The sequence below is a fragment of the Cheilinus undulatus genome, linkage group 23 (assembly GCF_018320785.1).
Source record: "Cheilinus undulatus linkage group 23, ASM1832078v1, whole genome shotgun sequence".
NCBI classification, from domain to species: Eukaryota; Metazoa; Chordata; class Actinopteri; order Labriformes; family Labridae; genus Cheilinus; species Cheilinus undulatus.
The window spans coordinates 1,345,661-1,372,198 of NC_054887.1; the positions used below are offsets into that span (position 1 = coordinate 1,345,661).

General features: G+C 41.0%; 2 protein-coding genes across 6 annotated transcripts in view; one reads left to right on the forward strand and one right to left on the reverse strand.

Moving 5' to 3' along the window:
• The first annotated feature begins 656 nt into the window (after positions 1–656).
• LOC121505629 lies at positions 657–15,048 on the forward strand. Of its 5 annotated transcripts, none has more exons than XM_041781087.1 (15): positions 691–985; positions 1,085–1,121; positions 1,208–1,355; positions 2,053–2,185; positions 2,452–2,509; positions 6,461–6,575; positions 6,672–6,793; positions 6,954–7,075; positions 7,172–7,338; positions 7,412–7,481; positions 7,571–7,604; positions 7,833–7,860; positions 7,944–8,035; positions 13,960–14,650; positions 14,772–15,048. In XM_041781087.1, exons 1-15 carry the CDS (start codon positions 963–965, stop codon positions 14,948–14,950), a joined length of 2,019 nt encoding a protein of 672 aa, XP_041637021.1. In that variant the 5' UTR covers positions 691–962; the 3' UTR covers positions 14,951–15,048. The 5 variants fall into 5 exon arrangements, with proteins under 5 accessions (XP_041637025.1, XP_041637021.1, XP_041637022.1 ...); XM_041781088.1 differs by having other exon boundaries at positions 7,571–7,598; XM_041781089.1 differs by having other exon boundaries at positions 6,966–7,075.
• Positions 15,049–19,328: 4,280 nt separating this feature from the next.
• The window catches only part of LOC121505607 (proton myo-inositol cotransporter-like), a 114,896-nt gene continuing 107,686 nt past the window's right edge, over positions 19,329–26,538 (reverse strand). The window contains exons 7-10 of the mRNA XM_041781065.1: positions 23,113–23,238; positions 22,791–22,909; positions 22,087–22,239; positions 19,329–21,134 (exon numbers count right to left, since the gene is read on the reverse strand). Coding sequence (XP_041636999.1) covers positions 20,908–21,134; positions 22,087–22,239; positions 22,791–22,909; positions 23,113–23,238 — 625 coding nt within the window. The 3' untranslated portion in view covers positions 19,329–20,907. The remainder of the gene's footprint in view (positions 21,135–22,086; positions 22,240–22,790; positions 22,910–23,112; positions 23,239–26,538) is intronic.

Below are 26,538 nucleotides of genomic sequence, written 5' to 3' on the forward strand. Positions count from 1 at the left end.
CAAGCAATGCACTTAAATGTGATATCTGCCTGTTAGGCTATTTTAAAATCTTAAATTTTAAATTTACATTAAAATTAAATTATTTACATACAGGAAAGCCTAATATATACATAGTGGGATAATAAAAATATTTGTATATATGTTTAGATTTATATTAATAGTACATATATGTTAAACACAATAGAACATGGATCAAAATGATATTTTAATATTTCCAAATTACATACATATAGATATTTAAACACAAAGAAAACAATTATGTTGACTAATTCCGGGAATTTAAATATGGATATAGTTTCTAAATAGAGGTACTTAAACGGATGCCATCTAAACACATATTAAGAATTAATGAATTATATGCTAAATATATGCCAATATTCCTAGTAAGAATATATATACCTACATGTTTAAAATATATATTTCAATAGATTTTAAAATACATTCAGATATATACATACAAAGTATTTTTTTTTTGGTATTTATATTAGAGCATTGAAATACCTAAAGTATATTTAGAATTATAACTGTATATAAATAAGACTAAATAATAACTTCCGTATGGGCGTCCAGAACCCAGTTTTATTTTGTAAATTTTATTCTCAATCTGGCCTGACTCATTTCCGGTTGCCGCTAACTTGACGATGTTTATTTCCTCCCGACGCTTGATGAGTGGCTGTTTCATTGGTCGCACCCCCGGCTAAACACGATTGGTTGTGTGATGGAAGTGCAGTAATTTCATTGCAAATAATAGCAGCGGAATAACCCGGGAGTCATTTTATCCTTTAGGGTACTGAATTTATTCATCGTTGACGTAGCAACATTGACTAGCAGCTTTAACAGAGGGCCTACCGACATTAAGCCTGTCTTTACAGAGCTACCTAGCATCAACATTAAACAAACGGCCGTTACGGTGAACTACATTTATGTAGCCGAGTTTAATGTGAACATTACAGCCGTTGAAAATGAACTGGGTTGGGGGTTCAAGGTAAGAAAGAGGCTGTCAATTTCTAATAGTCAAGTTCAGACTTATGAAATATTAGCTTAAGTTCGTTAGCCTAAGATAACGTTAACATGTGAACTACAGGAGCCGGTTAGTGAAAAATGATGCTAAAAAGCAGAGGGTAAGACAGCCTCAGGTATATGTATATGTACCGACATTATGACTGCTCTTATTTGATATTAATGGGCTGATGCCATCATTTTCCAGGAGTTCTTTCTAAGGAACAGAATGCAGCAGAAACTTAAAAACTTGGGGATTGCTCTGCCAGCATCGACTCAAAGCATCTCCTCTGGTAGTATGGACCTGGTGACGCTGTTTATCGTCAACCAGATTGCTGCGAAGAAAGAAAATAAAGGTGATTAATGAACAGACTATGAATTACATGACTAGTTTCAATCATCATGAAAGAAAACCCCCTCCTCTTCAGGACCACAGCCCTGACATTATTCCTTATTCTCACTGCAGCTTGAATTATGAGTGGATAAGAGTGTTAGTAAGAATAAGGGCAAATAATCAGGGCATCTTTGGGAGTTGGAATTATAAAAAATGCATAAAATATGAAAAAGTACACTCTACTTCATTGGTTCCCAACCTGGGGTCCGGGACCCCCTGAGGGGGGCGCCAAAGATCTTAGGGGGGGCGTGAGGCTTTGTCTGCTTTGAGGCTGCCAAAATTAGATTTGCAAATATTGACTAAAACCATGATAAAGCCGTTATTAAGTAGTTTATAGAAAGGTCTTTGGTAGGAAAAGCATGCTAAAGCATGGTCAGGGTTTAATCAGTGAATCACTTAAACTCAATGTTGATTTTTGATGGCACTGTGCCACTTTTTCTTCTCTCTTGGGTCCTTGGGGGCTCCGCTTTTCTTAGGTTAATGTAGGGGGGGCTCCAAGGAAACATGGTTGGGAAACACTGCTCTACTTCATATGACAACAAATGACTGTTTCAGATATGAGCGTTTGTGTCTGTCACGTAAAACTGTTCCATTTCTCAGACGATCGTGTTCATAAGGCTCTTAGACCAGAAACACAGGATGCATTGTTGCTTTTTCAGATCCCCCCAAAGTGGCAGTTCTTGGCAGCTGTGGAGGAGGCTCATCCAAGCACAGGAGAAATGAACCTCTGGTACTCCCAATGAGTCCCTGCTCTCCATCACAGCTGGACCTCTCTGGGAGCCAGTCATCTAGGTAAACTTAGATTGTGCTTTATCAAAGAAATAGCCCCAGTCCCAACCAGAATATTCACTGTACAGATAAGTTGTTGGGAGAGGTAGATATTTAAAATTCACTTTAACCCGGGGCTTAATCCAGCACTAGCCTAGAGATCCGGATAGTTATTTGTCTTTCACATCATAATCATACAACCTAAATGTAACTGGTCAGCTCCTTAACTACTATTGAATACCCCTTCTTTAAATGCAACATTCATTTGATCTATTATTTATCATGTGTAGCGTTCAAGGAACAAGAAGAGGAAAGCATGTTATTCCACAAGGATTCAAACGTAGACAGGTAAGCCCCCCTTAAACTACAAGTACCCCCTTTTCTCCAAACATTTCTTGTACTAAGATCACATGCTTATCTAGAAAAAATGTTAAAACATAGACTTTGTATAAGAGGAGGACGTTTCCAAGGTGAAACCAGGGTCATGCACTTTGAAGCTTTGTCCACAAATCATCCAGGTTTAAGCTGTGGCCATTTAGTTTCTTACAGGAGCAGAGGAGATCATGTTTAGAAGCTAGAAAGGAATGCTCCTTCTTATCCAGACTGATAGGTGGCTGTGGCGGCACTTTGCCTATTGCCTAATCTATTATCAGCAGCTATGCCGTCAGCATGAGCTTCTGTTTAATGTGTCTAACTTTTAAGGGGACCACGTTTACAAAGTAACAGTGCTATAGTGAAACTAGCATTTGCAACCAAAAACTAAAGTAACATTTTACTGAGATGATAAATTCAGTTAACCTTGCAAAGCAGATGGCTTCCAAGAGGATCTGGCTGCAGACCTCTATGGTGGGGCGTTCAGCTGCAGACCTCTACGCTGGGGAGTAGGGCTGGACAATAAATTGAATTTTGATCGTAATTTCAATTTTGGCTTCTCATGATCATAAAAACATTATAATCAAAGAAAAATGATTAATATGTGCTTCAGAGAGTGTTTTTGGGCTGTGTTTTTGGCTGTTTTTAGTGTTTTTTGCATGTTGCAAGTTTTAAAGGAGTGCATGTAGATTGGATATTTATTTTTATTTATTGTTTTTTATTGCTATTATTTAATATTTTGTTATTATTTTAATTGTTACTAATTTGTTTTTGATTGTTCTTTTAAGGTGTGGTTCAATAAATACTCAAATTTTCAAATCAATGAATAATCGTGTTTATTAATCGTGATTTCAATATCGGTCAAAATAATCATGATTATTATTTTTGCCATAATCGTCCAGCCCTACTGGGGCGATGACGTATATTACCCGAGCCGAAATTGCAAGGCTTGGTAGATTTTCTCTCTTTCCTGATCATAAAACTGTGCTGTTATGTCCGAAACCACACTCATTCCCTACTCCCTATCCACTATCCACTGAGCAGCATATAGTGTACTATATAGTGGACTATAGTTGACAATATAGTGGACTATATAGTGGATTACAGTGGACTATATAGTGGACTATATAGTGGACTATAGTGGACAATATAGTGGACTATATAGTGGATTACAGTGGACTTTATAGTGGACTATAGTGGACTATACAGTGGACTATAGTGGACGATATAGTGGACTATACAGTGGACTATAGTGGACTATAGTGGACTATACAGTGGACTATAGTGGACTATATAGTGGACTATAGTGGACTATACAGTGGACTATAGTGGACGATATAGTGGACTATACAGTGGACTATAGTGGACTATAGTGGACTATATAGTGGACTATAAAGTGGACTATATAGTGGACTATAAAGTGGACTATATAGTGGATTATAAAGTGGACTATACAGTGGACTATATAGTGGACTATAAAGTGGACTATATAGTGACTCAACTGCAAAACACAAAAATGATTTTGGGCGCTGCTGCAGCCGCAGGAAATGTCATCGTTGTCGTCTCACAATTAAAACATTTATTATAAACAGCTTGTAAATTTGATATTTATTCAACCCCCCCAGTTATTTTTTGTTGCCTTGTCTATTTTTTGTTATCCAGTTGAATTATTTCTGGTGTCTGTTTCCTCATCCAGATTTTGTATTTTTCAATAATTGCAATAAAGTAAAAAAAAAATGGCACGTAGATTTCCATGACAACAGCCGAGGATTGAAATCAACAGTAGAAATTCACTGAAAACTGATACTGAACGCAACGTATTTTCACAAAAAAATAAAAATACTAATAGATAAATCTTTCTGTGTCTTTAGTGGTAAAATAGCATACATTTTGTGTGTATTATCACTTTTTTTGCATAAAGATGATGGTATCATGTCTTGTAATCCTCATTGGGGAACAAAGTTACTCCGTTTGGAATTCTCTACATTTTCTTACAGATAAAATACTTTGGGTAAAACCAACAAACAAAAAGGCTTTAAAAAAGTTTGTTCCTGTGCTCCTCTTGTTCGTCCGCCATGTCTGAGAGCAGCAACCGTCAACAGCCCACCATAGATGTCTGATGCTCAACGCCCCACCATGGAGGTCTGCTGCTGAACGCCCCACCATGGAGGTCTGCTGCTGAACGCCCCACCATGGAGGTCTGCTGCTGAACGCCCCACCATAGAGGTCTGCTGCTGAACGCCCCTCCATAGAGGTCTGATGCTCAACGCCCCACCATGGAGGTCTGCTGCTGAACGCCCCACCATGGAGGTCTGCTGCTGAACGCCCCACCATGGAGGTCTGCTGCTGAACGCCCCACCATAGAGGTCTGCTGCTGAACGCCCCTCCATAGAGGTCTGCTGCTCAACGCCCCACCATGGAGGTCTGCTGCTGAACGCCCCACCATGGAGGTCTGCTGCTCAACGCCCCACCATGGAGGTCTGCTGCTGAACGCCCCACCATAGAGGTCTGCTGCTCAACGCCCCACCATGGAGGTCTGCTGCTGAACGCCCCACCATAGAGGTCTGCTGCTGAACGCCCCACCATAGAGGTCTGCTGCTGAACGCCCCACCATAGAGGTCTGCTGCTGAACGCCCCACCATGGAGGTCTGATGCTGAACGCCCCACCATAGAGGTCTGCTGCTCAACGCCCCACCATGGAGGTCTGCTGCTGAACGCCCCACCATAGAGGTCTGCTGCTCAACGCCCCACCATGGAGGTCTGCTGCTGAACGCCCCACCATGGAGGTCTGCTGCTGAACGCCCCACCATGGAGGTCTGCTGCTCAACGCCCCACCATAGAGGTCTGCTGCTCAACGCCCCACCATAGAGGTCAGCTGCTCAACGCCCCACCATAGAGGTCTGCTGCTGAACGCCCCACCATGGAGGTCTGCTGCTCAACGCCCCACCATGGAGGTCTGCTGCTCAACGCCCCACCATAGAGGTCTGCTGCTGAACGCCCCACCATAGAGGTCTGCTGCTCAACGCCCCACCATGGAGGTCTGCTGCTGAACGCCCCACCATGGAGGTCTGCTGCTGAACGCCCCACCATGGAGGTCTGCTGCTCAACGCCCCACCATGGAGGTCTGCTGCTCAACGCCCCACCATAGAGGTCTGCTGCTCAACGCCCCACCATAGAGGTCAGCTGCTCAACGCCCCACCATAGAGGTCTGCTGCTCAACGCCCCACCATAGAGGTCTGCTGCTCAACGCCCCACCATAGAGGTCAGCTGCTCAACGCCCCACCATAGAGGTCTGCTGCTCAACGCCCCACCATAGAGGTCAGCTGCTCAACGCCCCACCATAGAGGTCTGCTCGAGGTCTGCAGCCAGATGCCTCTCATGGATTCGCCCATTTCCATGTTTCTCACTGGTGAATCCATCTTGCAGAGCTTCCGTCTGAACTGTTTGGGCCCGGTTAGAAAGTGACAGGACCAATCAGCGACGAGAACAATACAACAAGAAAACAACAAAAGTTGTGTACTGACATGTCTACAGTCACCATGATTTGCTGTTTGCTGCTGTAATGGCGTTTACTCCTCTGTAGCAGCTACGTCACGTGTTTTGTTGTTCTGATTGGCCAGTAAAGATGTGACAGACAGAACGTTCATCCAATCACTCTCAGAGTTTTTTTTCCAAGGCTCTGCCCTTTCCCAAACGCTCTGTATGAGTATTTTTCCAGATGGATGTGTTTCATTCATCTGGCGTGTCAGGTTAAAATTAAGTAAGAATAAGGGTAATGTTCTCCATCTGACTACATAAACTTTTCACTCCTTTTGCAACTACTAAAGAAACCTCCCCATTCTGAGTTGGCTATTTAGATAGGGATCATCCACTGTAAATATGTGGGACCGTTTTTACTAAAAACCCACTTTCTCTTCTTTCCCCTAGCTCTCACCAGTGCTAGAGTCAGCTTTCTCAGACAACAGTGCATCTGACTACCTGACATCCACAGCTGACCCCATGGACCCTTTCTCCTCCTTCTCATTAGCATCCCCTGATCAAGGTTATGTAACAATGTATTTTATAGAAGAAAAAGCCCACTGAACTTACTTTCAAAAGAGTAACTTTGGTATTTTTGAAATAAAATCATGTAATCTAGGTAGAGCCAACACACTCTCTACAGGAATATTCCCCCTGCAGCAAAGAGATCAGGCATGGACCCAGTTACCTTCACACTGTTCCCCTCTGCCCTGGGACACTTCAGTGATGGAGCAAACCAAGGTAGTGAAAATACAATTTATGTTTGTAAAAAGTGTTTTGCAGTTGCAGAGCATGGTATCAGTCAAACCTGAATTCTACAAGTAGGCCTCATTTGGCTCGATGAGGGTTTAATATGATGCTACCCTGATATTCACCTTGAATTTATTTTTACCAATTTCAGCCCTTTTCTCAGGCCATAGGTGAGACTGACAGTATGCCCTGGTCTTATGGATCAAGCCCACCCCTGCACCACCTGAAGACGCCCCAAACAGCCCAAGTCCTGTTTGGAAGTCCGGCTCAATGGTGAACTAAATTAGAAATGGAGGGACTCTATTCATATGAATATTTAAATTAAGTAAGGGCTTTCTCATCTCAAACCAAATGCATATATCCTGACAGTTTCACAGAAGCCACAAATTATACAGAACACAAAGTCACCTTCTCTCTCAACCAAGCCGAGGACGCAGAGCCCATGTTGGATTTCACTCTGAACCAGTCAGCAGCCAAACTACAGTTTCAGGAAGAACTCTTTAGCGGCTTTAACACTGAAGGATGTGAAGGAGAGGGTAAATAATGCTGGAACTTTTTAAATGTTGTCAATGACCATGTCATATGATTAACAGTAAAACTGATTTTCAGCCTGCCACGTTGGGAGAGGAAAATCAAAGATATATCTCAGAGAAACCCTTGATAACTCATCAACGCCACAGTAGGTGTTATTACATATAAGCTATGTAATTTCTTTTTTGGTGTGTATTGGGTTTTAAAGCTGTTTGTTGTTTTTCACATTGCTATCAGAACCGTCCCTGACTCACACGGCATGGAGGTAGAGGTATTCCACACACAGCACATGTATAAAGCTAGCTTTTACTGCCAGAGAGGGGCAGAGTTTGCTTATTACTGAATGACCTTAAATTAAAAGTGACAAAGAGAAATTGCTGAGAAATGATTAAGACAATTCAGACTTTTTTCCCGTATCACCATCAGGAGTTTTATAAAAGAGTATGACTTTTGCTGTAAGAATTTGAGGGTGTAAAGGCTAATTCTGTCGTTTTCACAGGACTCCAGCCGCACCGGCATCAACTGTTGTAAGTGTTAAAAGCCTCCCCTGTTATATTGTTTCCATGCTGAAGTAAAGACAGTTAAAGTTCATTTATTTTTAACCCAACAGCTTGTCTTCAACACGACTGCCCTATGAATGAGTCTGACGATTCGCCAAACTACTCTTGTGCAAAAAGCTGCTTCAGCTCAGACTCAGATGATGTGAGTTACAGAAATATGTTTTTGCCATTGTTTTTTGTCGTGCAGAAATTGCAGATATCAAAAGTAAAAGTTTAGTTTTAACTTTGTAACACTAACACACAGACCAAACACCAGGGTTTTCACCCACCTGCTTCAGTGGCTGGTGGTTTCAAAAATCTACCATGAACTGACTTTTTATCAGCCACTTTCTTTTAATGAGCAGCAGAAGCTTGTACTGTTGTATTCAAGTTATAGTCTTTCTAATAGAATTAAATGTTTCAACTGTTAAAGGGAATACATGCATGCTTTCTATCTAGTTCATAAACAGAAAAAAATACTTGTTTTGTTTTTTTTAGGCTGGTTAGAGTTTCCATTTCCTGTCAGGTTCTCAAATGCAGATTTAACTGCAATTAAACCTCAACTGAGAGGCAGATAACCAATAACCAATTTGTTGTCATGAGCTCATATTGTGTCCTTCTGTTTGCTTCTGCATATGTCGAAGCACTTTGTAAACTCTAGTTTTTAAAAGTGCTTCATTAGTGAAGTTACTAAATTAGGGGGGTTACCACAGTCATAAAAGTTAAATACGTATGAGGACAAAATTATTAGCCCCCCTATGAAAAGTTTAGTTTTTCCCAAGTAATTCCCAAGTGCTGTTAACACAGCTTTTCCAAACATCCTTTTATTTTGGATGCTTACATTCTTTAACTTTGCACACAGAAACAAAATATTTCACAAAAACCGAAATTTACCAGGGTCAAAATTATTATCCCCCTTTAAAACAGACCTTTTAGTGGAGCTATAGCAAAAACCACTGTTAGTTAATGATGCGCCTTAGCTTTGTAATGCTCAAAGCTTGTAAAATCAAGTTAAAACCTTCAGTTATTTCTCAGTTTACACCCAGTATAAAAGCCTCTGCAAGAGTTTAGGCTGTCAGTGGAGAAGGCATCATGCCAAAATTAAAATAAATCAGTTTAGACTGACAAAAATAATTGTTGATGCTCACAAAGCAGGAGAAGGATCTACAAAGTTATCACAGCATTTCCAAGAGTGAAGAACTGGAGTGAGAAGTAAGATCAAGAAATTCACTGAGAGCCACAGAGTCCAGAACAAGCCTGGCAGAGGTAGGAGGAGGACATTTTCAGAGACCCTGGAAAGAAAACTAGAGAGAGATGTGTCTAAAGAGCCCAGAACAACTGCCAAGACTCTAGAGAAGGACCTAGACAAGTCAGGAACCGTAGTCTCAAAGAAGACCATCACTAGAGCCCTGCAGGAATGGACCAAGAAAACTCCACTTCTGCAGAAGAGACCCCTTCAAGCCAGACTGAAGTCTGCTAAGGACAACCTGGAGAAGGATTATGAATCCTGGAAGCGTGTGCTTTGGTCAAATGAGACTAAACTAGAGCTCTTTGGACACAGAGACGTTGGTGATGTTTGGAGAAAGAAGAGAGAGACATATCAACCAAAGAACACCGTCCCCACAGTGAAACATGGTGGTGGGAGGATTATGGTGTGGGGATGCTTCAGTGAGTCTGGAACTAGAAACCTTGTCAAGGTGGAAGGAACCATGAAGACAGAAGGAACCATGGAAAAGGAAGAAACCATGAAGACAGAAGGAACCATGTAGAAAGAAGGAACCATGTAGAAAGAAGGAACCATGAAGACAGAAGGAACCATGTAGAAAGAAGGAACCATGAAGACAGAAGGAACCATGAAGACAGAAGGAACCATGTAGAAAGAAGGAACCATGAAGAAAGAAGGAACCGTGTAGACAGAAGGAACCACGAAGACAGAAGGAACCATGAAGACAGAAAGAACCCTGGAGAAGGAAGGAACCATGAAGACAGAAGGAACCATGTAGAAAGAAGGAACCATGTAGAAAGAAGGAACCATGAAGACAGAAGGAACCATGTAGAAAGAAGGAACCATGAAGACAGAAGGAACCATGAAGACAGAAGGAACCATGTAGAAAGAAGGAACCATGAAGAAAGAAGGAACCGTGTAGACAGAAGGAACCACGAAGACAGAAGGAACCATGAAGACAGAAAGAACCATGAAGAAAGAAGGAACCATGAAGACGGAAGGAACCATGAAGACAGAAGGAACCATGAAGAAGGAAGAAACCGTGAAGACAAAAGGAACCATGGAGAAGGAAGAATCCATGAAGACAGAAGGAACCATGAAGAAGGAAGAAACCATGAAGACAGAAGAAACCATGTAGACAGAAGGAACCATGTAGACAGAAGGAACCATGAAGACAGAAGGAACCATGTAGAAAGAAGGAACCATGAAGACAGAAGGACCCATGAAGACAGAAGGAACCATGAAGAAAGAAGGAACCATGAAGAAAGAAGGAACCTTGTAGACAGAAGGAACCACGAAGACAGAAGGAACCATGAGGACAGAAGGAACCATGAAGAAAGAAGGAACCATGAAGACGGAAGGAACCATGAAGACAGAAGGAACCATGAAGAAGGAAGGAACCATGAAGACAGAAGGAACCATGGAGAAGGAAGAATCCGTGAAGACAGAAGGAACCATGAAGAAGGAAGAAACCATGAAGACAGAAGGAACCATGTAGACAGAAGGAACCATGAAGACAGAAGGAACCATGAAGACAGAAGGAACCATGAAGACAGAAGGAACCATGAAGAAAGAAGGAATCATGAAGACAGAAGGAACCATGGAGACAGAAGGAACCATGAAGACAGAAGGAGCCATGAAGACAGAAGGAACCATGAAGACAGAAGGAACCATGGAGACAAAAGGAACCATGGAGACAGAAGGAACCATGTAGACAGAAGGAACCATGAAGACAGAAGGAACCATGAAGACAGAAGGAACCATGAAGACAGAAGGAACCATGAAGGAGGAAGAAACCGTGAAGACAAAAGGAACCATGGAGAAGGAAGAATCCATGAAGACAGAAGGAACCATGAAGACAGAAGGAACCATGAAGAAAGAAGGAATCATGAAGACAGAAGGAACCATGTAGACAGAAGGAACCATGGAGAAGGAAGGAACCATGAAGACAGAAAGAACCATGAAGATAGAAGGAACCATGAAGACAGAAGGAACCATGAAGAAAGAAGGAATCATGAAGACAGAAGGAACCATGGAGACAGAAGAAACCATGAAGACAGAAGGAACCATGGAGACAGAAGGAACCATGAAGACAGAAGGAACCATGAAGAAAGAAGGAATCATGAAGACAGAAGGAACCATGGAGACAGAAGGAACCATGAAGACAGAAGGAACCATGAAGACAGAAGGAACCATGAAGAAAGAAGGAATCATGAAGACAGAAGGAACCATGGAGACAGAAGGAACCATGAAGACAGAAGGAGCCATGACGACAGAAGGAACCATGAAGACAGAAGGAACCATGGAGACAGAAGGAACCATGGAGACAGAAGGAACCATGAAGAAAGAAGGAACCGTGAAGGAGGAAGAAACCGTGAAGACAAAAGGAACCATGGAGAAGGAAGAATCCATGAAGACAGAAGGAACCATGAAGACAGAAGGAACCATGAAGAAAGAAGGAATCATGAAGACAGAAGGAACCATGTAGACAGAAGGAACCATGGAGAAGGAAGGAACCATGAAGACAGAAAGAACCATGAAGATAGGAGGAACCATGAAGACAGAAGGAACCATGAAGAAAGAAGGAATCATGAAGACAGAAGGAACCATGGAGACAGAAGAAACCATGAAGACAGAAGGAACCATGAAGACAGAAGGAACCATGGAGACAGAAGGAACCATGAAGACAGAAGGAACCATGAAGACAGAAGGAATCATGAAGACAGAAGGAACCATGGAGACAGAAGGAACCATGAAAACAGAAAGAACCATGAAGACAGAAGGAACCATGAAGACAGAAGGAACCATGAAGAAAGAAGGAATCATGAAGACAGAAGGAACCATGGAGACAGAAGGAACCATGAAGACAGAAGGAACCATGGAGACAGAAGGAACCATGAAGACAGAAGGAACCATGTAGAAAGAAGGAACCATGAAGAAAGAAGGAACCGTGTAGACAGAAGGAACCATGAAGACAGAAGGAACCATGAAGGAGGAAGAAACCGTGAAGACAAAAGGAACCATGGAGAAGGAAGAATCCATGAAGACAGAAGGAACCATGAAGACAGAAGGAACCATGAAGACAGAAGGAATCATGAAGACAGAAGGAACCATGTAGACAGAAGGAATCATGAAGACAGAAGGAACCATGGAGACAGAAGGAACCATGGAGACAGAAGGAACCATGAAGACAGAAGGAACCATGAAGAAAGAAGGAATCATGAAGACAGAAGGAACCATGGAGACAGAAGGAACCATGAAGAAAGAAGGAATCATGAAGACAGAAGGAACCATGGAGACAGAAGGAACCATGAAGACAGAAGGAACCATGAAGACAGAAGGAACCATGAAGAAAGAAGGAGTCATGAAGACAGAAGGAACCATGAAGACAGAAGGAACCATGGAGACAGAAGGAGATAAGGGAGACAGAAGGAACCATGAAGACAGAAGGAACCATGAAGAAAGAAGGAATCATGAAGACAGAAGGAACCATGGAGACAGAAGGAACCATGTAGACAGAAGGAATTATGTTGAAAGAAGGAACCATGAAGACAGAAGGATATGTGGAGATTTAGAAAGAAGGAACCATGAAGACAGAAGGAACCATGAAAACAGAAGGAACCATGAAGACAGAAGGATATGTGGAGATTTAGAAAGAAGGAACCATGAAGACAGAAGGAACCATGAAAACAGAAGGAACCATGAAGACAGAAGGATATGTGGAGATTTAGAAAGAAAACCTGAAGCAGTCAGCAACAAGAGTGGGTCTGGGTCGTCATTTTTTCTTCCAACACGACAACGACCCAAAACTTACATCACTCCTGGTGAAAAATGACCCTCAGAAGACCAAAGTGAGTGTTATTGAGTTGCCTGTACAAAGTCCTGACTTATATCTCAGTGAAAATCTGTGAGGTAAATTGAAGACAAAGGCCCATGCCAGAAGACCATCAGATCTGGAGGAGCTTGAGAGATTCACCAAAGAAGAATGGGCTGGGATTCCTCAGGAGACAAGTCAGAGACTTAAACTACAATAAACAACTGCAGACTGTTATCCAACAAAAACAAGACACTATTGACTATTAGAGCTAGGGGGGCTAATGATTTAGACCCTGGTAGTTTTTGTTTTTTTGTGGAATATTTTCATTTCTGTGTGCAAAATAAAATAATTCTAAATCCAAAATAAAACTAGGATGTTTGAAAAGGCTGTGTTAAAATTCTTAGCTTTATTTAACAGCTCTTGAGAAAAAGTTCGAATCAATGAAATTTTCATGGGGGGGTTAATAATTTTGTCCTCATGCTATTTCCACATATCCAAAGTTTAAAGATAGCAGGATGTTTTTAGAACAGATCAGAGAGAATAGATGTACCATTTTCTTCTCTGCTCATAAAGTCAGTAGTAGCAAGCACAAAACTGGGATTCAGTTCATGCATTTTACTTTCCAAAAATCCTGTTGCGTTACTTTTATTTACCTGCTCCAGTGGCTGATAAGTTGAGCAAATTCACCTGACACTGGTCACAAATACCCTCATTTGGCTGGTTGCAGGTGCTGATTTCCACCGTGCCACACATACGTTTAGTGATCGTAGACAGTCTTCAAATCAGCATCTGCCAGCAATAGTTAAAGAAAATATACTGTATACATAAATAATATAATATTTACTGGAGGACGGGGAATTTTCTGTACACATTGGCCATGAGAAATTACTCTTTCCTTGACACTCTGGATTACCATGAACAGATTGATAGAGGTGATAAGCCAGCACTCTGTTTTATTCTAAATTATTACCACACTTAACATCAGTAACCACTTTTAACTGCAGTATCCAACATTCATGTTTGTCTTTTTCTCATTGTATTTCAGAATGAGCAATGCTATCATCCATGCCTCCCATCTTCATACATGGACCAAATATATTGTGAAGATAGCAGCAACTCAAACCTTCCCTTGCAGGGTAATGGGCATCGAAGGCTTCCAGCTCCACCTCTCAAATCCCAAATTAACCTCGGAGATAACCAGAAATTTATGGAGTATGTGGTTTCTTCAGATAAAGCTGCAGGCAGTAGCAGTCAGCAAACAGGAAGCAGCACACCTTACTTTGAATGTCTTAGAGGTCTGGGTCAAACTCAGAGCTCAGAGCTTTGCAAATGCAAGAAAAACTCCAGGGAAACCCGAGATGTGGGAACTCAAACTAATGAGGAACCCTCAGCTGAAACATGTGATGCCTCAACTCAGTGCAGCTTTGTTGTGCACAGTGCAATGAAAGCCAATAAGTTCAACTGGTGCCTGCCGCCTTTCGATGTGCCAGTAAAGGATCCCGCCACAGGGAGGCAGTCTAATACTTCTTCAGAGTTGAATGAACACTCACCTTTATCAGGCAATGTGAGGAATGATGGGAGGTCCATGTCCTGGAACAACAAGGGATTCAGAGCTGTTTCCCTGTCAGATAGCAACAGTGTAAACACAGTTCCTGCTTCCAACAGTGATGGGAAAAGGATTCTTCAGGGGCCCAGAATCCCTTTTCTTGATGCCTTGAGTGTGACTGATGGCAAAGGTATAATAAAGTGTGTACCTTCAGTCTGACAATGAGAGATATGAATGATTGTCATTAAAACAAAGCAGATTCTGCTAAAAAGCAGACATTTACTTGAATTCTCACCTTGTTTCATTTTTAGGTAAGAAGAGAGTGGGTAAAGATGAAAATGGCTGGCTGATGACAGATCCATCAAATGAAGTGGGGGAGGAGGTCACATCTGCCACAAAGGTTAACAAGCTCTTAGAAGAGACTGAAACACTTCAGGAAACAGCCGACATCTTACTCCAGCTCAAGCGGAGGAAAGACGAGGAACAGTAAGAAGGGAATTAAGCAAAGTAGAGGGCCAGTGTTTCTCTTAGCACCAGCTAAGATTGTTTCACAAATATTAATCTCCTAAACTTTTGTTCAATCTTGTGATAGAGACAGTAAAATAAAGCCACAGTATGTTTCTGTGATTCATTAGTTTATTTATTTCCCAGTACACATATTCAAGTGTCATGGTGTTTTTTTAGAATATAAACTCTAGCAAAACATTTACAGCTTGAACATTAATCAAATATACTATACATCACTTTTTGTTTGTAGTTCCTGGTAAACCGTAGAAACACAGTTAGCTCACAATAAAAATAACTGCAACTGTTTCACCATAAGTACACATTTAACATTCTCTGTGCCAAAGCAAGCAGGAGTTACACAAATGGTTGTTAACAGCAGAAGAATATATAATCTTTAAACAGGAAGCAGCCTGAAACCATTACCTGTATTATTTGGTCAACACGTCCTTCATTACATTATCATTGGCATGGAGACTCACTGTGTCCCTGCTTTAATACTCAGAGAAGAGTAGTAGTTCAGGTGGGTTTATCCCAGCCTAAAACCTACACTTTAAAAATTATAGTCAACTAGATTGATCAAGTTTTAGACTGGTCCATCCATCATCCTGGTCTTAGACTGGACACCCACTATAATGCAGAGATCATCCCCATTACAGTCATCTGTTTCTGATAACTGACATGTGACTGACCTCTAAAAAGGTCTAACATTAAACATCTCAAAGGATGACATTCAAAACTTTATTTTGACCTAAGCTAACAGTGAGGGAGAATCATTAGACCCTCTATGAAAACAAAAATCCTAGTTTTATTTTATTACTAACATTAATTTAATTTGAACACAAAAAATAATTTCACAAAAACTACCAAATGATGATCCTTCTTTAGAACTACCAGGGTCTAAATGATGATCCTTCTTTAGAACTACCAGGGTCTAAATGATGATCCCCTTTAGAACTACCAGGGTCTAAATGATTACACCCTTTAGAACAACCAGGGTCTAAATGATGATCCACTTTTAGAACTACCAGGGTCTAAATGATGACCACCTTTAGAACTACCAGGGTCTTAATGATGACCACCTTTATTACTACCAGGGTCTAAATCATGACCCCCTTTAGAACTACCAGGGTCTAAATGATTACACCCTTTAGAACAACCAGGGTCTAAATGATGATCCACTTTTAGAACTACCAGGGTCTAAATGATGATCCACTTTAGAACTACCAGGGTCTAAATGATTACACCCTTTAGAACAACCAGGGTCTAAATGATGATCCACTTTTAGAACTACCAGGGTCTAAATGATGACCACCTTTAGAACTACCAGGGTCTAAATGATGACCCCTTTTAGAACAACCAGGGTCTAAATGATGATCCACTTTAGAACAACCAGGGTCTAAATGATGACCACCTTTAGAACTACCAGGGTTTAATGATGACCCCCTTTAGAACTACCAGGGTCTAAATGATGACCCGTTTTAGAACTACCAGGGTTTAATGATGACCACCTTTAGAACTACCAGGGTCTAAATGATGATCCGCTTTAGAACTACCAGGGTCTAAATGATGACCCCCTTTAGAACTACCAGGGTCTAAATGAGGACCACCTTTAGAACTACCAGGGTCTAAATGATGACCCCCTTTAGAACTACCAGGGTCTAAATGAGGACCACCTTTAGAACTACCAGGGTCTAAATGATGATCCGCTTTAGAACTACCAGGGTCTAAATGATGACAACCTTTAGAACTACCAGGTTTAAATGATGACCACCTTTGGAACTACCAGGGTCTAAATGATGACCCCTTTAGAACTACCAGGGTCTAAATGATGACCCCCTTTAGAACTACCAGGGTCTAAATGAGGACCACCTTTAGAACTACCAGGGTCTAAATGATGATCCGCTTTAGAACTACCAGGGTCTGAATGAGGACCCCCTTTAGATCTACCAATGCTAATAGAAGAGGTAGACTTTTTCTTGGTCCATTCCTGTGCAGGGCTCTAGTGAGGGTCTTCTTTGAGACTACTATTTCTATCCTGGCAGTTGTTCTGGGGTCTTCAGGGGTCACTCCAGTTCTTCCTTAGTGAAGTTTTTAGACTGAGGTAAATGTGCAGATTACCCTCAGTTTTATTTGGCAACAAGCTTTGAGTGTTACAAAGTTAAAGACCATTATTGAACTACAGTGGTTTGTGCTACGGCTCAACTAAAAGGTCAGTTCTGGAAGGGGCTAAAAATGTAGACCCTGGTAGTTTTAGTTTTAGTGAAATAATTTTTTTTCTGTGTGCAAAGTAAAAAATGCAAGCATCCAAAATAAAACTAGATTGTTCTGAAAAGTTGTGTTAAAATTCCTTGCTCAGTTAAACAGCACTTGATGTCGTCCTCATCTGTAGATAAGTTAAAAAGGATGTTCTGATTTTAATAGTTTATTGATATGTGAATGGGAATCAGTGACTGCTCACATTTAACCAACATCTACAGTTTACAACAGGAAATCATAGTAAAGAAAAATATGACTCCCTTATGGGCTAGTAAAGGGCCTTTTTTTAATCCTGGAATGTTTCAAGTGATTTTAAAGAAATGTTATAATAATATGGGGGGAGTCATTTTAATTTGTGGCTGTATTAAGCATAATTATTTATTAACTCTATTGGTATCCTTATGTGTTTGACTGAGCAAAACTATCATAGTACTTATGGTAGTGCTTCATTCTACTTTGACAGAGCTTCTTATGTTTAACATTTATTTGAAATCGGCATGACGTCCCACTGTTCAACAATTGCTTATGAACAGTCTGTCAAAAATAATGACCATCCTTTAATAATAAAGTCTGTTAGAGGATTCTGTTCATTGGACACAGTCAGGGGTGTAAATAGGGATCTGTGTCCCCCAGAAAGATGGTTACACAATCCCTCCTTAGCCAGCCAGCCGGCTAAGCAAAAAATATTGCGCCATTTTACCGGTATCTATGCATTTTATGTATTATTTGAACTATAATTTCCCTTTATTAATGAGCAGTATTTTTAATTTGGTTAGATTAAAATTACTTGTATTATTTCCCTTATTGGTTTATGTGTTTACTAGCCTCTTCTTGCTCTCTGTCCCTGCTTTCTTTTTCTCCATCATCCTCATCTTGCTCTCTGTCTCTGCTTTCTCCTCCTCCATCATCCTCATCTTGCTCTCTGTCTCTGCTTTCTCCTTCTCCATCATCCTCATCTTGCTCTCTGCTCTGCTTTCTTTTCCTCCATCATCCTCATCTTGCTCTCTGCTCTGCTTTCTTTTTCTCCATCATCCTCATCTTGCTCTGTCTCTGCTTTCTTTTCCTCCATCATCCTCATCTTGCTCTCTGCTCTGCTTTCTTTTCCTCCATCATCCTCATCTTGCTCTCTGTCCCTGCCTTCTTCTCCTCTATCTCTCTTTCTTGCTCTCTGTTTCTCCCCTCATTTTGCCTCCTTACTCTTTCTTTTCTTTACTTTTTCTTTTGGGCACCTGATTTAAAGTGTTTTGGTGGTATCACTCATGCCATTTACAGTCACTTTTATCCTCTCCTCCGAGCTCAGCTCTCCTGTTAACCCTCGGATCCTACTATGTCCATTTTGAGGACATTCCTCATTTGTTTTCATCATTTTTTTGAGTTGATAGTCACATTTTATAGATTGAGGCATCAACTTTGGCCAAAGTTATTATTTTTCTTCATATTAAAAAGAAAAAGAAAATGTGTTGCCCATAGAACTCCATTAATGCCAAATAGCTCCATCCATCCTTGTTTGTCTGAAATGGGACATAGACTGTGTGTCTATGGCACCAAAACACCTTATAACGACTCTTTTATTGCAGTCACTCGATCACCAGGGATCTAAATTTCACTATTCCACAGTGATCAAGTAGATCGTGCCAGCGCACCATTTTAACCCCTTCGGCAACGCACACATGGGTTTCCTTCCATGGACTCAGACTGTTTGGAGCGCTATTTCACCCACTAAACATCATCAGAATTAAATGAGCCAATTCATGCCACTAGATATGGATGTCTGAGAGTGGGCTCCATGTGTAACACCAGTGACAGGGTGTACAATAACTGGCATAAAAAGGTGTAACATTGAATTTTTTTTTTTTTAAGTGGTCAGTGTTGAAGTTGTTGAAGAGATGTGAAGCAGTGAAAGTAAAAAAAAAATGTTGAAAAATAATTATTTTATTAACACCTTTCTCCATGTCCGTTTTCTGGACAAACAAGGACAGATGGAGCTAAAAATTACAAGGGAGCGAGGGTTAAGTAGCTGCTCCCCCCCATTTAATTTTACTCCATTTGATACAAATTCCAGTCTGTTGAACAATCCCCCCCAGGTAATCATTACCCCCCTGTGCTATGCCCATGGACGCAGTTATAGCTCAGCCATGACGCCATATTTTTCTATTCTTTATTACACAATGGTACTACATCGTCTACTTCAACAGTTTTTGCTACACAAAAACTTATGTGAATCTGACTAACAGATGTTACCTCACAGTTCTACAAATTTACTAAACAACACTGCAGATTACTCTAAAGCTTACTCCTTGACTTTGACACCAGAACCACATAAAAAGATATGCTTTGCTATTTGTACATAAGGCTATGGAGGAAGACAAAAATTCAAATACATAAAACAACAGTACAAAATACTTCATCACACATAAAGCTACAAGTTCTGTACATGTCAAATAAATAAAAAGCTATGTAGAACCAAGTGTCATAACATACATGACATACCATAACACATCCACTCCAGGGATCTGGACTCTAAAACAGCCATTAGGCACCTTCACAATACACAGGCACTAATATTATAATGTTCTAGGTGTAACGAAATACCGAAAATACAGTTATTAACCATAAAAAAGGTTTTAGTCACTGCTTTCTTAGCTGGATATTATCCTGCAATAACAACAACCTATCATGAAATCAGTCATTATGCATACAGCTCTATGGCATAGGTTCATGATGGTTTTGGCAACTCATTAAGGTGATAAAGGAACTCTTTAATACTAAAAATACTAGTAATACTTGTAAAGCTATGCTAGATTAATTTGTTGCAGCCTAGCATACAAATGAAACCTTTAAATAGAGGAATGAGTCAAAAGTAAACCAAAACAACCGACTCGATTTCTTTCAGTGCTACTAAATTGATGAGTACTTTTGCTTAGGCACCAACTAACTTTTCAAGTTTCCTTAACCTGAACTGGACACTGTACATGTCTGGTGTTTGCATTTCATTAAAAATATCATAAACTTTGACTATCGACAGATAGCTACGCCAGAAGGAACATTTAACTGAGATGTGTTTTCATATAGAAAGGCATAATGGTAGTTCAGGTCTGTGGATGCACAGACCTGGTTTTAAAATACTGCATGTACCAACACTTTTAGACGGAGCTCTCAATGGAAACATGAATACAAGGATGACTGTGTCAAGTTTAAACTCCTATAGTGTATGTACAGCATCATCATAGAGAGGGTTCTCAGCAGCGACCACAAGGAGAGGGAAGTGTCTGTTTTGTACATGTTTTTCAACAGTCATGTTTCCTGTGTGAGTGTCCACAAAAAAGACACGCTCATAGTTGGCCTTATGTTTTCATGATGGAGATATTTGGTGTGTATGCTGACACAGACTGTGGAGTTAAATTAGTCCTCAATTTACAGAACAGACTATAAACTACATACACTTCACAGTCATTCCTCCAACGATTAACACTGTCATTGATTTGAATTCCTGAATTAAAAGTGAACCCACTTTCCTGAAACAAGCAAAAGGCCTTATAAACTGACTCTGTAGCTCATAGTTAGAGTAACCGCTGCTCTCTCAGCTGACACAGAAAAAGAAAAAACAATCTTGCACAATAGGCATGTTCCAGTTATCACCAAAGTGAATCAAACACTCAGAATATCTCCAAACTCAACCCCCCTCTAGTCCACATCAGATGCATCATTGTCTGATAGATGGTAGTTTGAACCTTTGACTCTTATATATTCCACCTGCCGTCCCTCATCTGAGTCTGACGCGCCGCAGGAGCAAAGCTGGTTTTCAAACAGGGCCTCGACTTCCTCCAGACGCCTGCCTTTTGTCTCTGGCAGGCACCCGAATATGAAGATGAAACCAAGCAAAGCCAAGCAGGAGTACAGGAAGAAAGCTCCTGGGGAGATGGGGAAAAAAAGCACACTGTCACTAAGGACAACCACCCACAAACACCAGGAACAAACTGTTGCTGTTATTCAAGAGCTGTGTCACTTGTTATTTTCAAGTCCTAGTCTCATTTACGGAGAGAAAATAAAACCCTGACAGCAGGTCCTGAGGGCAGCTTTTATTGGCTGCACAGGAACTTCTGTTGACAACTGACAAATGAAAGCATTTCACCAAATTGAAATATTGTTTTCAAGCCACACTTTAAAGTAGAAGTAATATGTTCATGTCAGTATGCCATTACAGCAGGGTTAACAGGAGTAGGTTTACTGCTCACAAAGAAGAGTTTGTACAGAAACACTCTGACAGATGTTTAATGAGATTTCCTGACCTCTGGGATCTCTATTTTCTCCTCATCATTACTGAATGCCAGTTTAAAAATGCAGCCAAGTGTGCATTATGCTAATCATTACCTGTCTTTGACAACGTCTTCTTGCTTTAGCTTCAAAACTTTTTTGACCATGAGTGTTTTAAAAAAGTAGGTGAATTGATGAAGGACTTAAAGTGATAATTAAGCTGCCACATGTCAGGATGACTCCTCAATCACCCCTGATCGATCACCAGCTCTACTAAAGGTCAGCTCCTTCCTGGGTAAGGAGAAACCTGCTGCTGAAGCCGAGGAGGAATGGAGGAAAAAGGTTGATACACCTCAGGGTTTCATACTGCTCTTATCTTCTTGCTGGTAAGAATAATCTCATGTTATGAAAGGTCTGCTGGGGGGTTTCCAAAGATTGACAACACTGGATGATGACTGACAGCATTCATTATTGGTAGTAATTATTCATGACAGGAATATTTAGCCTGATTGAAATCACATGCTTCAGCTCCACTTAAACCATGATGAGCGTCCCTGCTTTTTCTCTCCTTCTTTTAAGACCATTAAGAAAAACAGCCAAGAAACTGACCGTAGTAAGTGAAGTACTGCGCCAAGTGGAGAAAAGTGAGAGACACCAAGATGTTGAATGTCCAGTTAACTCCAGCAGCACAAGCATTCCCCGTGCTCCTCGCCCACAGAGGGTAGATCTCTGAGTTGATGGTCCATGGCATGGGACCCATCCCTGAGAGGAAGATCAGCCATCACATTATAAAACGATGTGGACAAGTTTAAAATAAGAGGGGCAACAAATACATGTAACTGTCCTCACTTGACCAAAACAATGTCTTAAGTTGATTAGCTTAGAGCTTGGGTATGCATTGTTTGAAGCAGCAGCAATCTCATCAATACTCAGTTGCTATTTTGGAGCTTTCTCCTCATGAGAGAAGTACGTGAAACTGTTCAACTCGACAGTTATGCTGTGTTCCAACTCTATCAGCCACAGTGGCCTACAGGTCATTAAAATCATCATAATGGAGACATTTGTGCCAGAAAACAGTAAATCTAATCCCCAGCTCCTGTATGCTCAGGCACAGAACCAGGCAGCTGCTCTCTGACTAGAGTTCATTGTAAGGTCAGGGGGCAGGCTGATTCCTAAAAAATGATTTTGAATGACCATATGTGAATAAAAACCATGGCTGAGATAAATGTATCACTAAAAACATAAATGTAACATCAACCCAACACAGAAGAGAATCCACATGCATAGTAAATCTCAGAAAAGAAGACCCGTACCTGGAGCAAAGGCAGCCAGGTAGAACACCAGACCCAGTAACACCAGCCAGGAGTAGGAGGTGGGGCAGTAGTTGTAGGCCCAGTAAGTCTGATCTTTCATCAGGCTGGAGTTGGAGCATCTAAAAGAGGACGCACACTTATCGTGGTTTATTAGTCACTTCGACACTGAGTCTCCATCCAATCACAAAGGTGTCATTTCACATCCAACAAACTTACTCAAAGCTCCATCTTACTCCATCAGGAAGTTCCTCCTCTACAGCTTAACCCCCCTGTGTGGCATACTCAGCACATCCACATACGCACACAGCATCCTGTGACTCACCTGCCCCATGCCGCCTGCTCAGTGGTGGCCTTATTGACTGGAACACAGGAGGAAGTGATGAGCGCCGAGCTGTTCTCACGGTAGCAGAAACCACAACCCGGGTCCAGCATGCAGGGTTCACACAGCCTGAGAGCCCAACAGCAGACCACAAACGTTAGCAATAATATCTGTCAGTAATTTCAGTCTATCAAAGTTTGGAGTCGCATTCCTGTGCTCTTCTTATTTTTAAGAAGTCCGTAGGCTGTAGAAAGACATGAAGAGGCCATTTAAAGCCATCTGCCACACTGAAAATGATGTCTAAAACTCACTTTTGGCCAACCTAGTCTCACAAAGAGAACTAGAGTTAAAATACTGATTTACTAAATGATACTGTAATTAGGGAAAAAACATCTTTCCAAACCCTGTGATTACCGTTAAAACTGCCTCATTACCCACGTAGAATTTATGAACAGGCTGTTCCTGAAAATCAGCAGGAGAAAATGTAGAAATACACAAAAGATGAATTTAAAGTTTTTATTGTCATCATTTGTCTGTAATGCTTTTGTTAACTAAAGGAACATTCTGTCATTTTCTCTATTCAGTGAGGTGATTAAAGTCTATATGTAGGAGGGTTTAATGAGGCCATCAGGATTGAAGTATTTGTGTGAGGTGCATGGATTGTTTCATATCAGAGGACTTTCTTCAGTCTGCTGACTTCCTCCTTGCAGCACACCTTTCTCTAAGTGCACAAACTACAATAAAATCCTCTGCCATCAGGCAAGAGAAGAAAAGTAACACAACAGCTCTACTTAAGAAATTATTTCAACAATGCTACCTGAAAACTTGTGCATGCTCTTTACATACATATACAGTTGCTAGAAAAAAGTATGTGAACCCTTTGGGATTTCTTTGATTTCTGCATAAATTGGTCATCAAATGTGTTCTGATCTTCATCTAAGTCACAACAATAGACAAACACAGTCTGCTTAAACTAATACTGCACAAAAAATGATATGTTTTCATGTTTTTATTGAACAAAACGTAAACATTCACAGTACAGGGTGGAAAAAGTATGTGAACTCCTAGGCTAATGACTTCCCCAAGAGCTAATTGGAGCCAGGAGTCAGCCAACCTGGAGTCCAATCAATGTGATGAGATTGGATGTGTTGGTTAAAGCTGCCCTGCCCTATAAAAAACACACACCAGCTTTGAGTTTGCTGTTCTCAAGAAGCATTGCCTGATGTGAACCATGCCTGGCACAAAAGAGCTCTCTTGCAACTGTACTTTAACAAAACACAACAATTTAGGTGAGATTTTCTCTGTTTCAAAATTGAATAAATACAGCAGGAATCATAAAAAATGAGCCGCATGCACAAATGGATTAGGCTGATTTTTGCAAATTGAACTTGTGCAAATGACAGAAAAAGATAGCGAAGGTCAAAGGGCAAATCCACATGAACTGCTCTGTCAGACAGTGTCAGGGTTGCACCTGTCCTGTTTGCATGCATGGAGATTTTTGGCAGTATTCACAAATTCTCTGCAAAATTGCTCCCTATGCAAATAGGCCTTGGTTGTAAACAGCAACTAATCCACACAGGCCAGTGCTGATTTCAGTGGTGCTCTCTAACACCAGAGACTTCTTTATTAAAGGAGCAGTGTGTAATATTTAGACTAGTAGAAATATGTGGAACAAGCTTTGTAAAAATATCTATATGTAGGTCCTTCTAAAACACTGCTGAATCACCTGAATTAAAAAATATATATACACATATCTTTTCAGTAATTAGCCCCTCCACAGATGTCACCATCTTGGATTTCTTTAATTTTGCATGTTTCTTTGCTTACATAGCGGAAAGGAAATGAATAACACATTTTTCCTAAATATCGCTGGTCCCTACAGTTATTACTAGAGAGATGAGCATCACATTCAGGACTGCCCCAGGCCAAAACCGAGGCCCTAAACAAAACTAACTTTTATTTGAAAAAAAAAGTCACAAAAATGATCATTGCTTTTATTGAGCATTTTCTTTGTCTTTTTCTAAAGAAAAAAAAAGTAGCATAAAAAGCTGATCTGGCCCCCCTCACACACACCCCTGCACCCCTCAGCTCACACACAGCAGCTCATCCGTTTTTCCCTCCTTCTCTTCCACACTGTTTTTCTGCTTCTGTTATCATCAGTAGCCTTTCTTTTGTTAAATCACCTTAAAACATACATTGTCTTTATTTGTTTTCACCTACGATCTGATTTTAAAACAGCTGATCTGCGAGGAAGTTTGACAACGTCATTTAGTGACTGATCAGAACCAGCGCGGGAACTTTACGGAGTTTGAACATAAATTCACAAACTAAACAATGGTAAAAGATGACTTTTGACAAGAGAGGTTGCAGAATAAGGGAGGGATATACAGGACAGATAACATGAGCGTTTCTGTGCTGAATGCATCACCTCCAATTTCCACATACAGCGACCACGCCGTGATCCACCAGCGAATCGTACTGCAGAGCACATGGCTCCCTAGGTGTGAGTGCCACTCCACTCTGCTTCATTAGAGATACGCTGCATGTCTATTTTCAGCTGCACATCCACGTCAATACCCGCCGATCAGAAAGCTCCAAACAGGAAGTCACAAGTGCAGAATATCCAGTTCCTTCAAAATACAACACAATGCATGGGCTTCCGATTATAAATCATCACATTACGTCTCATCCTGCAGTGAGAGCAAAGGGTCACCGAGAGGTCAGAGGGTCACAGAGCTACAATGGCGCAGTTGATGAGGAAAAGTTAACTTTTGAGGACATTTAGCCAAAGAATTTTGCTTTAAACCACAGATCCTTTAAAATTGACATATTTGACTCTTTTAAAACATGTTTATATCAGTCTCAGAGATCCACAAAACATGCCTGTGAAGTCTCTTGCAGAACAGAACACTCCAGTATTGGATTTCTGCATGTCTAAAAACTCCTCTGTTTCAGCCCTGCTCCGAACGAGCTGTTTCTGTGTCTGTGGCTTTAAATGCTAATGAGCTGTCTGACTCCGCCCCTCTCAGGAAATGCATGTGGCTTAATGGATGTGGCTCTCCGGATCCTCCTCTCAACTGAGGATCAGGAGCGGAGGGCGGAACTTTCTTCCAAGTGGGGAGGGCCAACTGAACCTGGGGGCGGGGCTAACTCCCCACATGAGGTCATGAGGGTAAAATCTGACAACGGCTTGTTTCAGCACACACTTTCTGAAAGGTGGAGAAAGAGAGATGGGGGCAGGGGTGGATTTTTCTGGTACTTGAGGGGATTGTGGACTGACCAGGGGCACATATTTTTGCTAGAAAAGCCTGAAAAAGTGTTTTTTGCATGATAACTTTTAACTCTCTAATGTACTCAACCATGGCAGAAGCAATAATATCATGGACTTATACCGGAATGGATGATATATTCCATGCGATTCCTGTTTAC